Here is a 15,520-nt window from a genome sequence, read left to right on the forward strand (position 1 = left end):
TCCAGTGTAGTTTTTATGCATATGAAGTGGAGTAACAAATACTCACTCATAGGAATTTTTTAAAAAACGTTATCCTGTTCGATAAAACTAAATAGATCTGGATTCATCAGTACACTGATTTTTCTTTAATTGTACAGAGATGGAATTAAACACACCGAGTTTTTTTTTTACCATCACCAAATTACCACTGTTACAAATTTACAACAATTAACAATCATTACCCCCCTCTCTCTTTTCCACCGCCCCCCCCACCCCCAAGGAGCAATGCAACAATAACAAATAGAAGAGGAGGGAAAGTGGGAAGGAAACAGACAATTTTCTATCATTCATTCTCATCAGGTATTGTCCTGATAAAAGTCTTATGCCCGAAACGTCGATTTCTCCTGCTCCTCAGATGCTGTCTGACCTGCTGTGCTTTTCCAGCACGACATTTTTGACTCATGGTGTTGTGTCTATTAGAGTATTTGCTACCCCTCTGGTTTAAGTGGCTTGAAGCATTCCAAACGTGGTGTTAGAATCAACATGATTTCTGATTAGGTTTTTTGTATAACATCACTCAAAAACCTCTTAAAATAGCTAAATTGCTACAGTTGCACCTTCCAAATAAATAATCACAGATTTGAGTCTTTTGGGTTTTGTTTGGTTTCTTCAGCTTCAGGCTTGCTGGTTTGGGAAGAAGGAATGAATGTGTAGTTGATGGTAAAATCAGTTTTGAAACAAAAGTGTAATTTTAAGTAAATACAAAGGTAACTAGAAACAAAGATGAAACAGAAATATTAACATCAACCTCCTTTATAATCTATCCTAAAGCTGTGCTGAGTAAAACCTGGTCCACACTGTCTAAATACAATGTTTGCACAAATGTTTTCAGCAATTACTGGATTACAGTTGTCAAGGATTATTGCTGTAGGTTTGCCTTTTCCTATCTTTGTTTGCAGTTGTCCTAGTCTAAGTGGGTGAACCACTTAGTGTACAAACCAAGGGTCCTCCTTGGATATTGTGACCAACTGCATCCCTTCTTTCCCTACAGCTGTTAGAGTTGTGGAGAATATACAGCTGTGAAACGGGTCATTTAGCCCAACCAGACCGTGCCAGTGTTTTCCATCCAAGCCTGCTTCTATCTCTATCCTCTAAATCTACCATCATAACCTTTTAAATACTCATCAAGGTTTCATAATGTCTATATAGTCATTATCACCACTTCGTAAGGCCTGTAATTTGTTCTTCCTCACAAGTTGAAGTGTTCTCTCATTATCCATTACAGCGAACTCTTTCATCCCTCAGCTTCCCTGTTTGCAAAGGAATTTCCACCTTTCTGTTCACAGTAGCATAAATGTATGGTGGCCCTATGCATCGACCTACCCATCGTGTACTCTACTGAGCTCTGTTAACTTTCTGTGCTCAGATTATTAATTGAATGAACTGAGCCAGTACCAGGTAGGCAATCCCCTCCAATGTGAAGGTGAAAGTTAATTGTTGGTGTAAGCCATGAAAGAATACAATAGATTATCAGCCTTCAGGTTGTTGTCAAAAACTGCTTATGTGAAGACATTGGCTCAGAATCACTTGCTCAGTTTCCTTGGCATTTTGTTGCCTAGTTATGTACCAATTTAACACCTGGCATGTGAGAGCCACATAACCTAGTAAATGGGAGTAAAAGGCAGGGGTTGTAATCATTCATTTAAATCTTGCAGCATCTCCTCTTGTGTGCCATTTCTGTTATCAATCAGTTTCAAGTCTAGTGAGTTTATCTGCCTTTGTTTAAACAAAGGAATAGAACTTAGACAATGAGGTGCTGGTTCTCCTACTCAGTTTAAAAGATGTCAAGCTTAATTTTCCAATATGGATTCACTGGTATTGTGCTGCTAAAGCACAACAGTATTGGTTGTTAGCTTTCGGGTTTGATTATACTCTGTGTGGAACTAGCTGATGTAGGCCAATGCAGTAGTTTGTCTCTACTTAGCCTCTGTGCCTCTGTTTTAATTATGCTGTGGCTACAAAGGCATTGGATTGCTGAAACTTAAGGACAGAAACTAGAGAATATTTCAGTGTAATGTGCACTGTAAATAATTCCAAACTCTGTTTTAATCCTTTTATGTAATCAAAACTTTGTTTGCATCATTTATGAAAACTTGGAAAAGGTGGACACGAGGAAATTGTTTCCGTTAGGTGAGGAGACTAGGACCCGTGGACACAGCCTTAGAATTAGAGGGGGTAAATTCAGAACAGAAATGCGGAGACATTTCTTCAGCCAGAGAGTGGTGGGCCTGTGGAATTCATTGCCGTAGAGTGCAGTGGAGGCCGGGACGCTAAATGTCTTCAAGGCAGAGATTGATAAATTCTTGATGTCACCAGGAATTAAGGGCTATGGGGAGAATGCAGGTAAGTGGCGTTGAAATGCCCAGCAGCCATGATCGAATGGCGGAGTGGACTTGATGGGCTGAATGGCCTTCCTTCCACTCCTATGTCATATGGTCTTATGATTGGATGGATTTAATTAGTATTTAAATTTTATTCCAGGTACTCCATTGTATGCTGCTCATTTCCGGCCAGGACAGTACGTGGATGTCACAGCAAAAACGTAAGTCCTTCATTAGAACAAGGAGGGCACTCATTTAAGACTGTGATGCAAAGGAATTTCTTCTCCCAGAGGACAGTCTGGGATTCTCGACTGGAGGGAGTTGTGGGGGCCGGATCACTGAAAGCATTTAAAGAGGAGGTGGATAGAGCTTGGAAATCGTGAGGACTATGATGAGTTGGCACAAAAGAGGTGTTGATTCCTGGAGCAGATCAGCCTTGATCTTTTTGGAATGTAAGGATAGGTTTGAGGGGCTGAATGCCTCCCACCCCCCTCCCCCCTGCTCCTGTTTCTTATGTTCCATATTTTATATTTGGCTGAACTGGAGAAAAAGGCAGAAGTTGGAATTTTTGTTTCAATTCACTCATGGGACGTGGGCATCGTTGGCTGACCAGCTTTTATTACCTGTCCTTAATTGCTCTTGAGGGTGGTAGTGAGCTGCCTTCTCGAACCATTACAGACAATGTGCTGTAGGTAGCTCCACAGTGTCATCAGAAAGGGAATTCCAGGATTCTGATCCAGCAACGTTGAAGGAACGGTAATATATTTCCAAGTCCGGATGATGATTGGCTTGGAGGGGAACTTTCAGGTGATTGTGTTCCCATGTATCTGCTACCCTTGTCCTTTTAGATGGATGTGATCATGGGTTTGGAAAGTGCTATCTGAAAATAGTACGCATTGGTGGTGGAGGAAGTGGATGCTTGTGAGTGTGGTACCAATAGGGCTGGCAGTTTGTCTTGGATGGTGTCAAGTTTCTTCAGTATTGTTGGGAGCTGCACCCCTCCATGAAATTGGGGAGCATTCCATCACACTCTTTACTTGTCCCTTGTAATCATTCCTGATGAAGGGCTTACGCCCGAAACGTCAATTCTCCTGCTCCTCGGATGCTACCTGACCTGCTGTGCTTTCCCAGCACCACACTCTTGATCCTTGTAAACTGTGGACACGTTTTGGGGATTCGGGAGGTGAGTTTCTTGCTGTGGTGTTCCTAGCCTGTGACCTGCTGTGTAGCCACTGGGTTTAGGTGGCAAGTCCAATTGAGTTTTTGGTCAATGGTAACTCCAAGGATATTGCTAGTGGGGGATTCAGTGATGGTAATGCCATTGAATGTCAAGTGCAGTGGTTACATTCTGTCGTATTTGGAGATGGTCATTACCTGTCATTTGTCTTGTGTGAATGTTACTAGCAGCTTGTCAGCCCAAGTCTGGATGTTGTCCATATCACATTGCATTTGGACATGGACTGCTTTAGTATTTGAGTTGTGAATGTTGCTGAACATTTATGCAATTATTGGTGAACATGACTTTGAGGGAAGCAGCTGAAGATCATTGAGCCTAGGACAGTAGCAATTCCTGCAGAGATGTCCTAGAGTTGGGATGACTAAACTTCAGCAGCTATGACCATCTTTCTACATGCCAGGTATGATTCCAACCAGCAGCAGTATGCCGCATAATACCCATTGATTCCAGTTTTGCTAGGGCTCATTGATGCCACACTTTTGAATATTGCCTGATGTCGGGGGTTGTCATTCTCCCTTCACCTCTAGAATTCAGCACTTCTCTCCTTGTTTTGAAGTAAGTCTGAGTGGTCCCGATGGAGCCCAAACTCCATCAGTGAGCAGGTGCTGCTTGATAGCACTGCTGGTGAAACCTACCTTTACTTTATTGATGATCAAGAGTAGACTGATGGGGTGATAATTAGCCAGATTGGATTTGTCCTGCTTTTTACATACAGATGTACTGGGCAATTTTCCACATCCTGTGCTGGAAAAGCTTGATTAAGGGAATGGCAAGTTCTGGAGCACCAGTTTTCAGTACTATTGCCAGAATGTTGCTGGGGCCCATAGCCTTTGCAGTATCCCCTGCCTCCAGCTGTTTCTTGATATCATGTGGAGTGAGCCAAATGACTGAAGATTTTTACAGTGGCGATCCATGAGACTTTGAGAGTTCCAGAGTCAATGTTGAGAGCTCAATCAGCAACTCCCTCCCGATGTATACAATTGTGCCACCATCTCTCCTGCACCCGCCCTGCTCGAGGGCCAGGATGTATTCAGCAGATAGATTATTCATCAAATGTGCAACTCTCAATTCTGCAACATCTGGAGATGAGGGGCTTGTGTTTGTGTGTTGAATGGATATAGTTACCATGTTTAAAAAGCACTTGAATAGGTGCATGAATAGGGAAGGTTTGGAGGGATAGGGGCCAAGCACAGTCAGGTGGGCCTAGTTTCCATGCTGTATGAGTCTATGGTCCTGCAGACTGGGCTTTGACTTGTACTTTTACTACTCCTTACTTATCCAAGTTGCAAACCTGCATCATCACAACAAGTTGTGTTGATAAGGTTTTCATAATTTGCTGTTTGTGCTCTCTTTAACCGCACTTCCATGTACTTTATCCTATGAGACATTTCATTGCTAAAGTTGGAAACCTGTCCTCTTATTTCTATATATTCCGCACAGCACTTATTAAAATGCTTTGTGTTCATGGCTAATGCTTTAAAACTACCAAATCCGATTAAAAATGTTTCTTTTGTATCTCAGCAGCATGTTGAGGATTATAGGCACTCAGATTAATGGGTACTGAATTCTTTTCAGCTTTTTGGTCTCTGTGTGGTAGGAACTTGCTGAGAATAATGGCCACTTGTGAATCTGTTTGCTAATGGGTCATTCTTTGCTTCTTGGAAATTCTTTAATTGAGAGTCACTATTTTTGGGACAGTTTATCGCTACCCAGGTCTGACTTAATGCTAAAGACAGCACTTCCTAAAACTCTGTCCCCCATTGTGATGCATTCTGAGGATAAAAAATTGTTGTGATCCCTCAGTAATATGAGTGAAGTGGCAAGGGGGAGGAAAGAGATATGAGTGGAAGTGGGGGAAGAGACCCCTAGGAGGTGGTGACCCATCAGAAACAAGGGATTGGGTTATGCAGAATGGAGACTGAGCAAATTACCTGGTCAGCTATCTCCTCACAAGTTATGGAACCATGCTGCAAGCAAAATTGACTGCAGTACTTTACACCAGTGTGTATACTTCATAAGTGCTTCATCAGCTGTGAAGTGTTTGAGACATCAAAAGGGTGTCAACGATGCTTCTATCAATTCCAGTCCTTTGTGTTTATTGCTCCATTTACTTTTCATGAATGCAGCTATTTCAGCTCCTTGAGAATTGGCCTCGATTGTAAAGTATTGAATTTATGCTATGATTGCATGGAATCATAAACACTTTTTAACTTTTGATTATGCAATGGTCAAGATTTTCAGTGGTAAGAGTCTGCTTTATAAGATTGATCTTTCAGATCTAGTAAAGCTTATTTTACAATGATTTGAATTTGATATACAAATATATTTATTCTGTGAATTGTGGCCCTCTTTGCTTATGTTATTTATGTTTTAACATGAGATCAAGACTTGATCAAACTGAAGTGCTTGTCAGTTTCCACAAGTACGCTAACAATACCAGGTTTTAGATTAGATTAGATTCCCTACAGTTTGGGAACAGGCCCTTCGGCCCGACAAGTCCACACCGACCCTCCAAAGAATAATCATCCAGACCCATTTCCCACCAACACTATGGACAATTTATCATGGCCAATTCACTTGACCTGCACATCTTTGGACTGTGGGAGGAAACCGGAGCACCCGGAGGAAACCCACGTTTACTTCACCCTCATGCCCCTCTTGACCCCTCTACTGTAGCACTGCATGTCCAAGCACGTGGGCTGAAATTTCTTGCAATTCAGTAGGACTGAAGACTGATGGCGCTGTCTTCTCCCTCCCCCATTTCCCAGCAGCAACTTAATTCCTCTCCTGGCCAACTAACTGAGGCTAAATAAGATGGCCTACCATCACAATGTGGGATCTGGCTCCAGAATCAACAACATATGCCATCTGTCAGACTGCCTGCCTCCACCTCTTAAATATCGTTTGATTCTGTCCAAATTCAGCTGCTGATACCCTCAACTGTGCCTTTGTTACTGCTCTGCATTTATTATTTTAGTATTGTGTACACACACCTGACCAGCTTCTCATAGATCACCAGAAGCTCAGAGTTTCAAAAATTCTGCTGCTCATATCCTAACTTGTACCAAGTTTAATTTGTCCTCACCCATGTCTTCACACAGCGGGTTGTGAGTTCATGGAATGCCCTGCCCGTATCAGTGGTGAACTCTCCTTCTTTATGTTCATTTAAGCGGGCATTGGATAGGCATTTGGAAGTTATTGGGCTAGTATAGGTTAGGTAGGACTCGGTCGGCGCAACATCGAGGGCCGAAGGGCCTGTACTGCGCTGTATCCTTCTATGTTCTATGTTCTATGTGCTCAGTGACCTACTCTGGCTTCTGGATTTTTTTAAAATTCAAATTTCCCTATGGCCTCAGTCTTTAACTTTAATAATTTCCAGCCCCAAAACTCTGATAGCTCCATTAGTCAAATTCTGATCTCCTGAGTATCTCTGATTTTAATCTTTCCCCACCATTGGCATGCACCTGCCAAAAGCTCTGAAATTCCCACCTTAAACTGCTCCACCTTCCTTCATAGCTTTCCTTTTTTACAATGTTCTTTAATATTTACCTGTGTAGATCCTTCTGTGGCTCATGTGTTGTTTTATAATGCTTCTGTGAAGCACCTTGGGAAGTTTTATTCCGTTAAAGGAGCTGTATAAATGTGAGATGTCACCAAAACAAAATTCTAGCTGCTTCATGCCAGGGAAACAGTAGACTGCAAATCCTCTCCACATGTAGGTTTACAATTTCCATTTCCTTGGTGTGTAACCAACTTTGTGCATGGAGGATTCTTCATAACCTGTGCTACTTGCAAAATAAATGCAGCAAGTGTATAATAGGGGCAGGAAACAAAGAATTAGTTTAAGAAAGGTATTGCGGTTCATAAGTATCATTATTTAATAACTGTGTGCACCATATCTTTCAGGAAATTAATGGTAATCATTTGATGTTTTGTCGTTCAGATGGAGCAAAACATTACAAACCCCCTAAACTTTCTAACCCTAATCCTAACCTTTGATTAACTTGGTAAAAGCTCAAGCTAAGAGTGGTTTAACATGGCCATCCTGCCACTGGCAACTCAATTTACCCCAACACACTTTCTTTCATCCAACTCGTTCCTTTTGGTGACGGAATTAGAGAATGTCTCCATCACTCTGAGTTTTAGCTTCTTCCAGATTTCTTCAGAATCGGAGTGTGGAGTTGAGGAAATCTTGTAAGAAAGTGAGGACTGCAGATGCTGGAGGTCAGAATCTAAAAGTGTGGCGCTGGAGAAGCACAGCAGATCAGGCAGCATCTGTGGAGCAGGGCAATGATGTTATGGCCATAAGCCTTTCATCAGGAGTGGAGCGGGGGGGGGCGTGCAATGTGGAGAGAAGGGGGCTGATAGATAAATAGTGGGGTGGGAGGAACATAGCTGGGAAGACCCTCACCCTCACCCTCACCCTCTGACTTATCACTATCACACCCCACCTGCATCTACCTTTCCTGCCCTCCTATTTATCTCTCAGCCCCCTCAGTGGTGCTGGAAAAACACAGCTGGTCAGGCAGCATCTGAGGAGCAGGAGAGTCGACATTTCAGGCATAAGCTCTTCATCAGGAAAGCTTGTCATACAAACTCTGCAACAACACTGAAAATAAATGATTATTATTTTAAAACACTCAAGAATTGTGTTTGACCTCAAGATTCATCCTGTTAGTTTTTCATTAACTCAGGGATCAGTAAGTAGAACTCGAGCTGAACACTGATTAATGTTTGAGCAGTTGATGGATTCATGAAATGGCTTTATATTAAAAAAAAAAGGACATTTTGAAGGCATTCAGGTGTTTTTAAATGGAACACAAATTTGTGAATATGCTCTTATTGGATTGCCTGATGTAACAGTAGATTGAGCACACGAATTCTTGCAAACTAAAAATTCGGTATCACTTCAGTAAGTAATCAAGCAGCTAAGCAAGACTAAAGTTGGCAGGTTTTCCAATGATTATTCAGGCAATGCAACTTGTCTTCAGATTTTATTTCAATCACTTTATGTATGGCAGTTGGTGATCCATCACACACAGTTACTGCTGTCAAACACCACAGGCACACTGTTTTGTTTTTAATTGATTTGCAGGGCAATTCCTGGACTTAACCATTCAGAACATGTTCTCAGAAATTGGCACTCTTTTAACGGTTCATTAAAGTCATTATTTTACATGCACAGTGCAGAGCTTAGGGGTTAAGAGACTCAGAATGCGAAGTAACTCTCTTGAATCAATTTATTGGCCAATATTAGTCAGGTCAAAAAGTGTGACACTGGAAAAGCACAGCTGGTCAGGCAGCATCTGAGGAACAGGAGAGTCAACATTTCAAGCATGAGATCTTTATCAGGAATGCATTGAAGAGCTCATGCTCAAAGTCGACTCTCTTGCTCCTCGGATGCTGCCTGACCTGTACTTTTTCAGCACCACACTTTTTGACTCTGATCTCTAGCATCTGCAATCCTCACTTTCTCCAGTGTTAGTCAGGTATCCGTTTCAACCACTATTGCCAGTTTTTTTTCAGTAACCTTCTATGTCGCTTCAACAATCTCAGAGCAGCCTCCCAGGGACGAGAAAGGGTCTTCACTCCTCCGTCTCAAATGACAATTCTTTTGAATTACAAGCCAAAACCTTCAAAAATGAGTAACCTAGATCATCAACAGAATCTAAACCGGGAGACAAAGGCAGTTTCTTTCTATTTGTCATGGTATTAGTAAAGATTGGAAACTGCAGAAGGTCAATGAGCAATAGGAAGTGCATAGATATTTGCACAGCTACACCCGACACAGGAAATGTTTAATACGAAGAGGCATGAGATGTAGAGTTTTAAAGAGGACCATTTTCAAATCCGATGTCTGTGTACATTTATCTCGTCTTCACCTCTTCTTAAAGATTAAGTTAACCAATTCAAACAGAAATGCTCAGATAGTCCTGCCCAGCATTAAAACACCAAGATGTTGTGGAAGACACGAACAGCATCAGTTGGAGGGTCCGGTTCCTTTAATGTGGGGTTGGGAGGAATGTTCCTCCTCTTGTCCACCCAAATGTGCCTTCCTTCCTTGTTCTGATCTTGCAAGCCATTCTTAGGTGAAAATGTGTTGCTGGTTAAAGCACAGCAGGTTAGGCAGCATCCAAGGAACAGGAAATTCGACATTTTGGGCCAGAGCCCGCCCTTCTTAGGCCTTTGTTTCCTGCTGCCATTGATAGCAGTCACCTGACACCAGGTAGTCCCACACCAGGGACCTCAAACCCTTTCCCTGCATTTGCGAAGTGCCTGTTGCCAATTCAGGAGTGGGCAAAGGTTATGCTGCTCTTCTTAGCGAGAATATTCAAGTCCAGGTGCAGGGATGTATTGCTGCAACTTGAGGGAGCACAACGAGACCACGTCTGGAGTTTTGAGTGCAGTGTTGGTTTCCTTATCTGAGGAAGGATGTTCTGACGATGGAGGGAGGTACAGCAAAGATTTACCTGGGATGGCAGGACTGATGTAAAGAGAGATTATGGATTGGTTAGGATTATCTTCACTGGATTCAGAAAAATGAGGGGGGTTCTAATAGAAACCTATAAAATTATAACAGGACAAGACTGAGTGAGTGCAGGATGAGTGATCCTTATGCCTGGGGGGGGGGTCAGAGTCTAACGATGCTGGGTAGGCAATTTCAGACTGAGGTGAATAGATATCTCTTCAACGAGAGAATGGGGAGTCTGTCGAATTCTCTGCCACAGAGAACGGTTGAGGCCAAAACATTGAATATTCTCAGGAAAGAGTTAGATCTAGTTCTTTGGGCTAAAGGGATCATTGAAATATAGAATATAGGAGCAGGAATAGGCCATTTTGCCTTTTGGGTAACAGAAGAGTGTCATAGTAAACTGAGCTATCGATCGAGTGGGGATGTCTATGATACACACCTCAATTCAGCTTAAGCTTTTACAAAGGTGTTCAGGTTGACATGAGCCAGTGAAGAAAGCGAGTGTCTTATAAAGAGTCGTCAGAGGACAGCGAAAAGGAGATTATTTGTAACTCGCTCACTAAGAAATGTCTGCAACGTTTGATTTTTCCAATAGTAACATGCTCCTCAACTTTCTCAGATGGATCTCCAACTCTATTATGTCATGCACCCTTGATGTTTGTTTGCAGAGAATAATGGAACTTGTATATTTCCTGCCTTGAGATCAACCCACCAATTTGCTCTCTGCTCCTGCCTCTGAGCAGTCAGGCACTGCCTCAATCAGGGCTGTACCTTCAGACAATTGTTCACTGTGTACAGGTATCACCCGCTATCTGAAAGTGGTGCGTTCCTATGAAACCTTTTGTAAACTGAAATGGCATAAAGCGAAGAAGCAACTACCATTAATTTCCATGGGGAAGATTTTTGAGTGCTTCCAGGGCCAAAGAATAATCCACCAAATCATTCCAAATAACACACACAACCTAAAATAACACTAACATACAGTAAAAGCAGGAATGATATGATAAATACACAGCTTTTGTGAATGATTTGGAAGTGCCGGTGTTGGACTGGGGTGGACAAAGTTTAAAAATCCCACAACACCGGGTTATAGTCCAAAAAGTTGATTTGGAAGCACTAGCTTTCAGAGCACCACTCCATCAGGTGTTTGTGGATTGTGATCTCCATAATCCCCTGATGAAGGAGCAGCGCTCCGAAAGCTAGTGTTGGACTGTAACCTAATGTATGATTTTATTCTTAACTTTTATGAAGTATAAATGTATATACAGTATAGTTTCACTCCCCTGAATCGGGAAGACCGCAAGCACACTGGAAGGCTGGGGGTGATGGTGGTGGCAATGGTATGTTAGGCTGAGTCATTGGAGCTTGGGGTGGTGGGAGGTACAGGAGGCTGGGGCATTGGAGAGGTGGGGAAGAGGGTCCTCTAACACTAACAGCGAAGGCGCTTGGCGGTGCCACTCTCACTGTGCGTGCTTTTTTTCTTTGTTAAAGTGAAAATCTTCTTTTGGTTAACGAAAACAGGTGCTAATGTAGATCTTTGTAAAGCAAATTGGTGTAAAGTGAGCATTCGAAAAAGCGGGGGATACCAGTACCTGATCACACCCACCAGCGTCCAGTGAGGAGCGACTGCTTACTCTGCCGTAACAGCTTGGAAACACTTTCTACTGGAGCGGTCTGCAGAATTGCAGGTTCCTGTTTACCCATGTGAATGAGGTTTGCATATGATCCCAACAACATTTTGCCAATGAAAGTGGAGCAAATCTGAGAAACTTGTGGCCAGTGGGTTGTCATGATATGATTTAAGCTTCATGTTCAAATCCAACTTTAGGAGAGAAAATCTTACTAAAAATATTTGAGTCACAAGCCATATCTACACTTATCATTCAACGCTGCTATTTCTTAGAAGGTGGGAAACACAAAGCAAGGAATCTGGGGAGTGGTTAAATCAAATTGTTTATTTAGACATATTTAAAATGGAATTGGGGAAGTATTTAAGGAAAAATGAATAGAGGGTTATGTTGATGGATTTTAATGAGGAACAAAGACGAAGGCTGAAATTGAACAGAAGCACTATTTGGGCCGAATGGCTTGTTTCAGTCCTGTAAATCTTATGCAATTCTTAAGTGGAGGCATTGCTAGCCCAAAAGTGCCTGAAATGGAGGTAGTTCACCGTAAGTAACGGCTTGAGGACAAAAGCGAGACAGCTGCACTAAGTCTCAAAACACGAGTTCAGCCTCAACTGGAATATTGTGCCCAGTTCTGGGCACTGTCCTTTGGGGCAGATTTGAAGGCCTTCGCGAGGGTGCAGTAAAGATTCACAAGAATGGTTCCGGGAATGAGAGGACTCTGTTACATGGATAGATTGAAGAAGCAGAGGCTGTCTACCTTATAAAAAAAATCAGGAGGAGATTTGGTAAAGGTGTACAAAACCGAGTTTACAGAGTGGATGTTGAGTTTGTGTTTTGTTAGAGCTGTACCCATCCAGCCAACTGGACAGTATTTCACACTTCTGACTTGTGTCTTGTCGGTGGTGGATATGCTTTCGGGAGTCAGGAGGTGAGTTACCTCACACTGCAGGATTCTAAACCTCTGACCTGCTCTTGGAGCCACTGGAGGGCAGTCATTGATGAAACAGTTGATACAGCCTAAGAAATTACCCTTGGAAACTCCTGCAGAGATGTCCTGGAGCTGAGATGATTGATTTCCAACAACCACAACTACTGATGTGTCAGACATGACTCCACCCAGCGGACTGTTTGTCCCCTGATTTCCATTGATTCCAGCTTTGATAGGGAAGCTTGATCCTCCGTTCTGCCAAGTGCTGTCCCTCTCCCCTCCCCTCTGGAATTCTTTTGTCCATGTTTCAACCAAGGCTGGAATGAGGTCAGGAGCTGAGTAGCCCTGATGGAACCCAACCTGGGTGTCACTGAGCAGGGTATTGCTTGATAGTGCTGTTGATGACACCTTACATCGCCTTAATGATGATTAAGAATAGACTGGGGTGGTAGAAGGCTGGATTGGATTTGTCCTACTTTTCTGTATACAGAACATATCTACCAGACAAATTGCCAAGGTAAATGTTGTAGCTGTACTGTAAGAGCTTAGTTAGGAATGTGGCAAGCTCTAGAGCATAAGTCTTCAATACAGTTACTGGAATGTTGTCAGGCCCTGTAGCGTTTGCAGTAACCAGTGCCTCCGACCATTTCTTGAAATCATTTGGAGTGAATTCACATGGCTGAAGACTGACTTCTATGATGCTGGGGACCTCTGGAGGAGGCCAAGATGGCTATCTACTGGTATTTATTTCTTACAAGGAAAATATGATAGTATTATCTTTTTATCAGGTTTTTGCCCATTGTTATGTGCACATCTGTGTGCTTTCTGATGAAGTTCAGAGAGGGATTCATCAGACATTTCACTGCACAAAAGGAATAATAAATTGCCTTGACAGGTTGCAGAACAGCATTTGCACTTGTTCAGAACCTGGAAAAAAAAGCACAGTTTTATGTCAGAATGAGCGATGGAAAACAATTGCCTGCTTTTTAACTATCCATCATTCAAATATCCCAGAGTTTGTAGTTGAGGCATTCAGGAGATTGTTAATGCAGGAAGCCTGAACTTTGAGAAAAGCAGGCTAAATTGAGAGGGAAAAAAAAACCTGAAATCCCTCCGCCCCAAGATTGAAAATAATTTTTGTAATAAAATACAAGTCAAGTCAAATGCAGTATTGTAACATGAAAATAAATTGATTCGGAATACTTTGTCACACGTGGGAGGTGTCCTATTTAATAAGATGAGCAGATTCCTGTGAAATATTTAAAAAGTTACAATTTTGCTACAAAAAATAAATTATACAACCGTTTTCACCTCCGTTTAATTATATATTGTTAGGAATAGAGTCTTCCCCTATTAAGCAATTTAGCTATTAAATAATTGAGTTAACCTGTGCCTTATCAGAGCACAAATCGCATTCTTGCACTGTTTTCAATATCGTGTTACCAAAAGGAAGTGACAGTGCAAATGTTGTTGCCCTGAAATAATTAAACTCTTCATTCATCTTATTCTCAGGGACTGTAGGATGGTGTCCAGAAAGTCAGATATCTTTAACGAGGTAGTCATGTTTACACACAAAATGGCTGCCCACAGCAATGTAGTCTTTCACCAACTTTGTTCAAAAATAAATGTAACATACATTTGTAATGCACTGTACATATTAAGTTGAAGGTAAAGTTGCCATAGTCATCAAGTCATACAACACAGAAACAGACCCTTCAGTCTAACTCATCCATGCTGATCAGGTTTCCGAGACTAAACTAATTCCATTTGCCTTTGTTTGGCCCATATCTTCTAAGCCTTTCCTATTCATGTACCTGTCTACATGTGTATGCACATAGATATGCTCCAACTTGGTTTCTCTTGTTCAGGGAAAACAGAATCTGAACAGCCCAGGATGTGAAAATTTTCATGGTGATGTTAAAAAGAAACTAGGCCACTCCGTAGATAAAACTTTACACAAAATTTTCAGCTTGGCAGATTAGGTCCATAAAACTATCCCCAACTTACCACTGTAACTCTCCACTGAATTCGGCAGTTCCTGTCCTTGCTTAAAGTAAGTTTGATTTGCTGTGTAGTAAAAATGAGTGGAGAGATATCATGCAGATAAAGTGTAAATATCTGATATGGTGTATGCTGCTGTGTTTGTGTTGTACTGTTGTTCCCTCAGAGAAGTATGCCTACCTTTGCTCTAGCTATTTACATTCTCCTCCTAACTCTGCATATTCTTCATTGGAAATAATAATCTCGTTTCCCCTTGAAGGCCTTGATTGAACCCGCCTCGCCACACTCTTAGGAACAATTTATGGTTTTACTCTGAAGTTAAACTGTTTCGCCAATGCCATACATTCTAAGATTTTCTTTGATTTCTTTTGTTTTGTCAGTGCGTTGTAAAAGCCTGAGAGGAATGTATGTGAATTATAGTGTGCAATTTTGAGACTGTAATTATCAAATGCAAAAATCAATTCTAATCTTGTGGACCTCTTGCAGAATTGGCAAAGGTTTTCAGGGAGTTATGAAAAGGTGGGGATTTAAAGGCCAGCCTGCAACTCATGGACAGACGAAAACCCATAGGAGGCCGGGAGCATCGGGACCTGGGGGTGTAAGTATCCTTTCTGTTAGTTATTGATGGAGCATTTCCAACATGACTAAACATCTTAGAACAGACTGAATCATCATTATTCATCTACTCCAACAATTCAAAGCCTTAAGCTCTTCCATACTGTTAGCACAGGAGCTGAAACAGTTTGTTCTGATATATAAGCAAATTAATGCAGTTGCTGGAATCTGCACTGAAAACAAATGCTGGAGATCTCAGCAGGTCAGACAGCATCCATGGAGAGAGAGCAAGCTAATGTTTCAAGTCTAGATGACTCTTCAGAGCTAACGTGAAGTGTA

The 15,520-nt window shown here is 41.9% G+C and overlaps 1 protein-coding gene across 2 annotated transcripts in view; it reads left to right on the forward strand.

Moving 5' to 3' along the window:
* Window positions 1-15,520, forward strand: part of mrpl3 (mitochondrial ribosomal protein L3) — a 52,726-nt gene that overhangs the window by 19,399 nt on the left and 17,807 nt on the right. For both annotated transcript variants that reach the window (XM_060849997.1, XM_060849998.1), the window contains exons 6-7: window positions 2,521-2,581; window positions 15,113-15,224. In XM_060849997.1, the coding sequence (XP_060705980.1) occupies window positions 2,521-2,581; window positions 15,113-15,224 (173 nt within the window). The remainder of the gene's footprint in view (window positions 1-2,520; window positions 2,582-15,112; window positions 15,225-15,520) is intronic.

The sequence above is a fragment of the Hemiscyllium ocellatum genome, chromosome 34, assembly GCF_020745735.1.
Source record: "Hemiscyllium ocellatum isolate sHemOce1 chromosome 34, sHemOce1.pat.X.cur, whole genome shotgun sequence".
Classification (NCBI taxonomy): Eukaryota; Metazoa; Chordata; class Chondrichthyes; order Orectolobiformes; family Hemiscylliidae; genus Hemiscyllium; species Hemiscyllium ocellatum.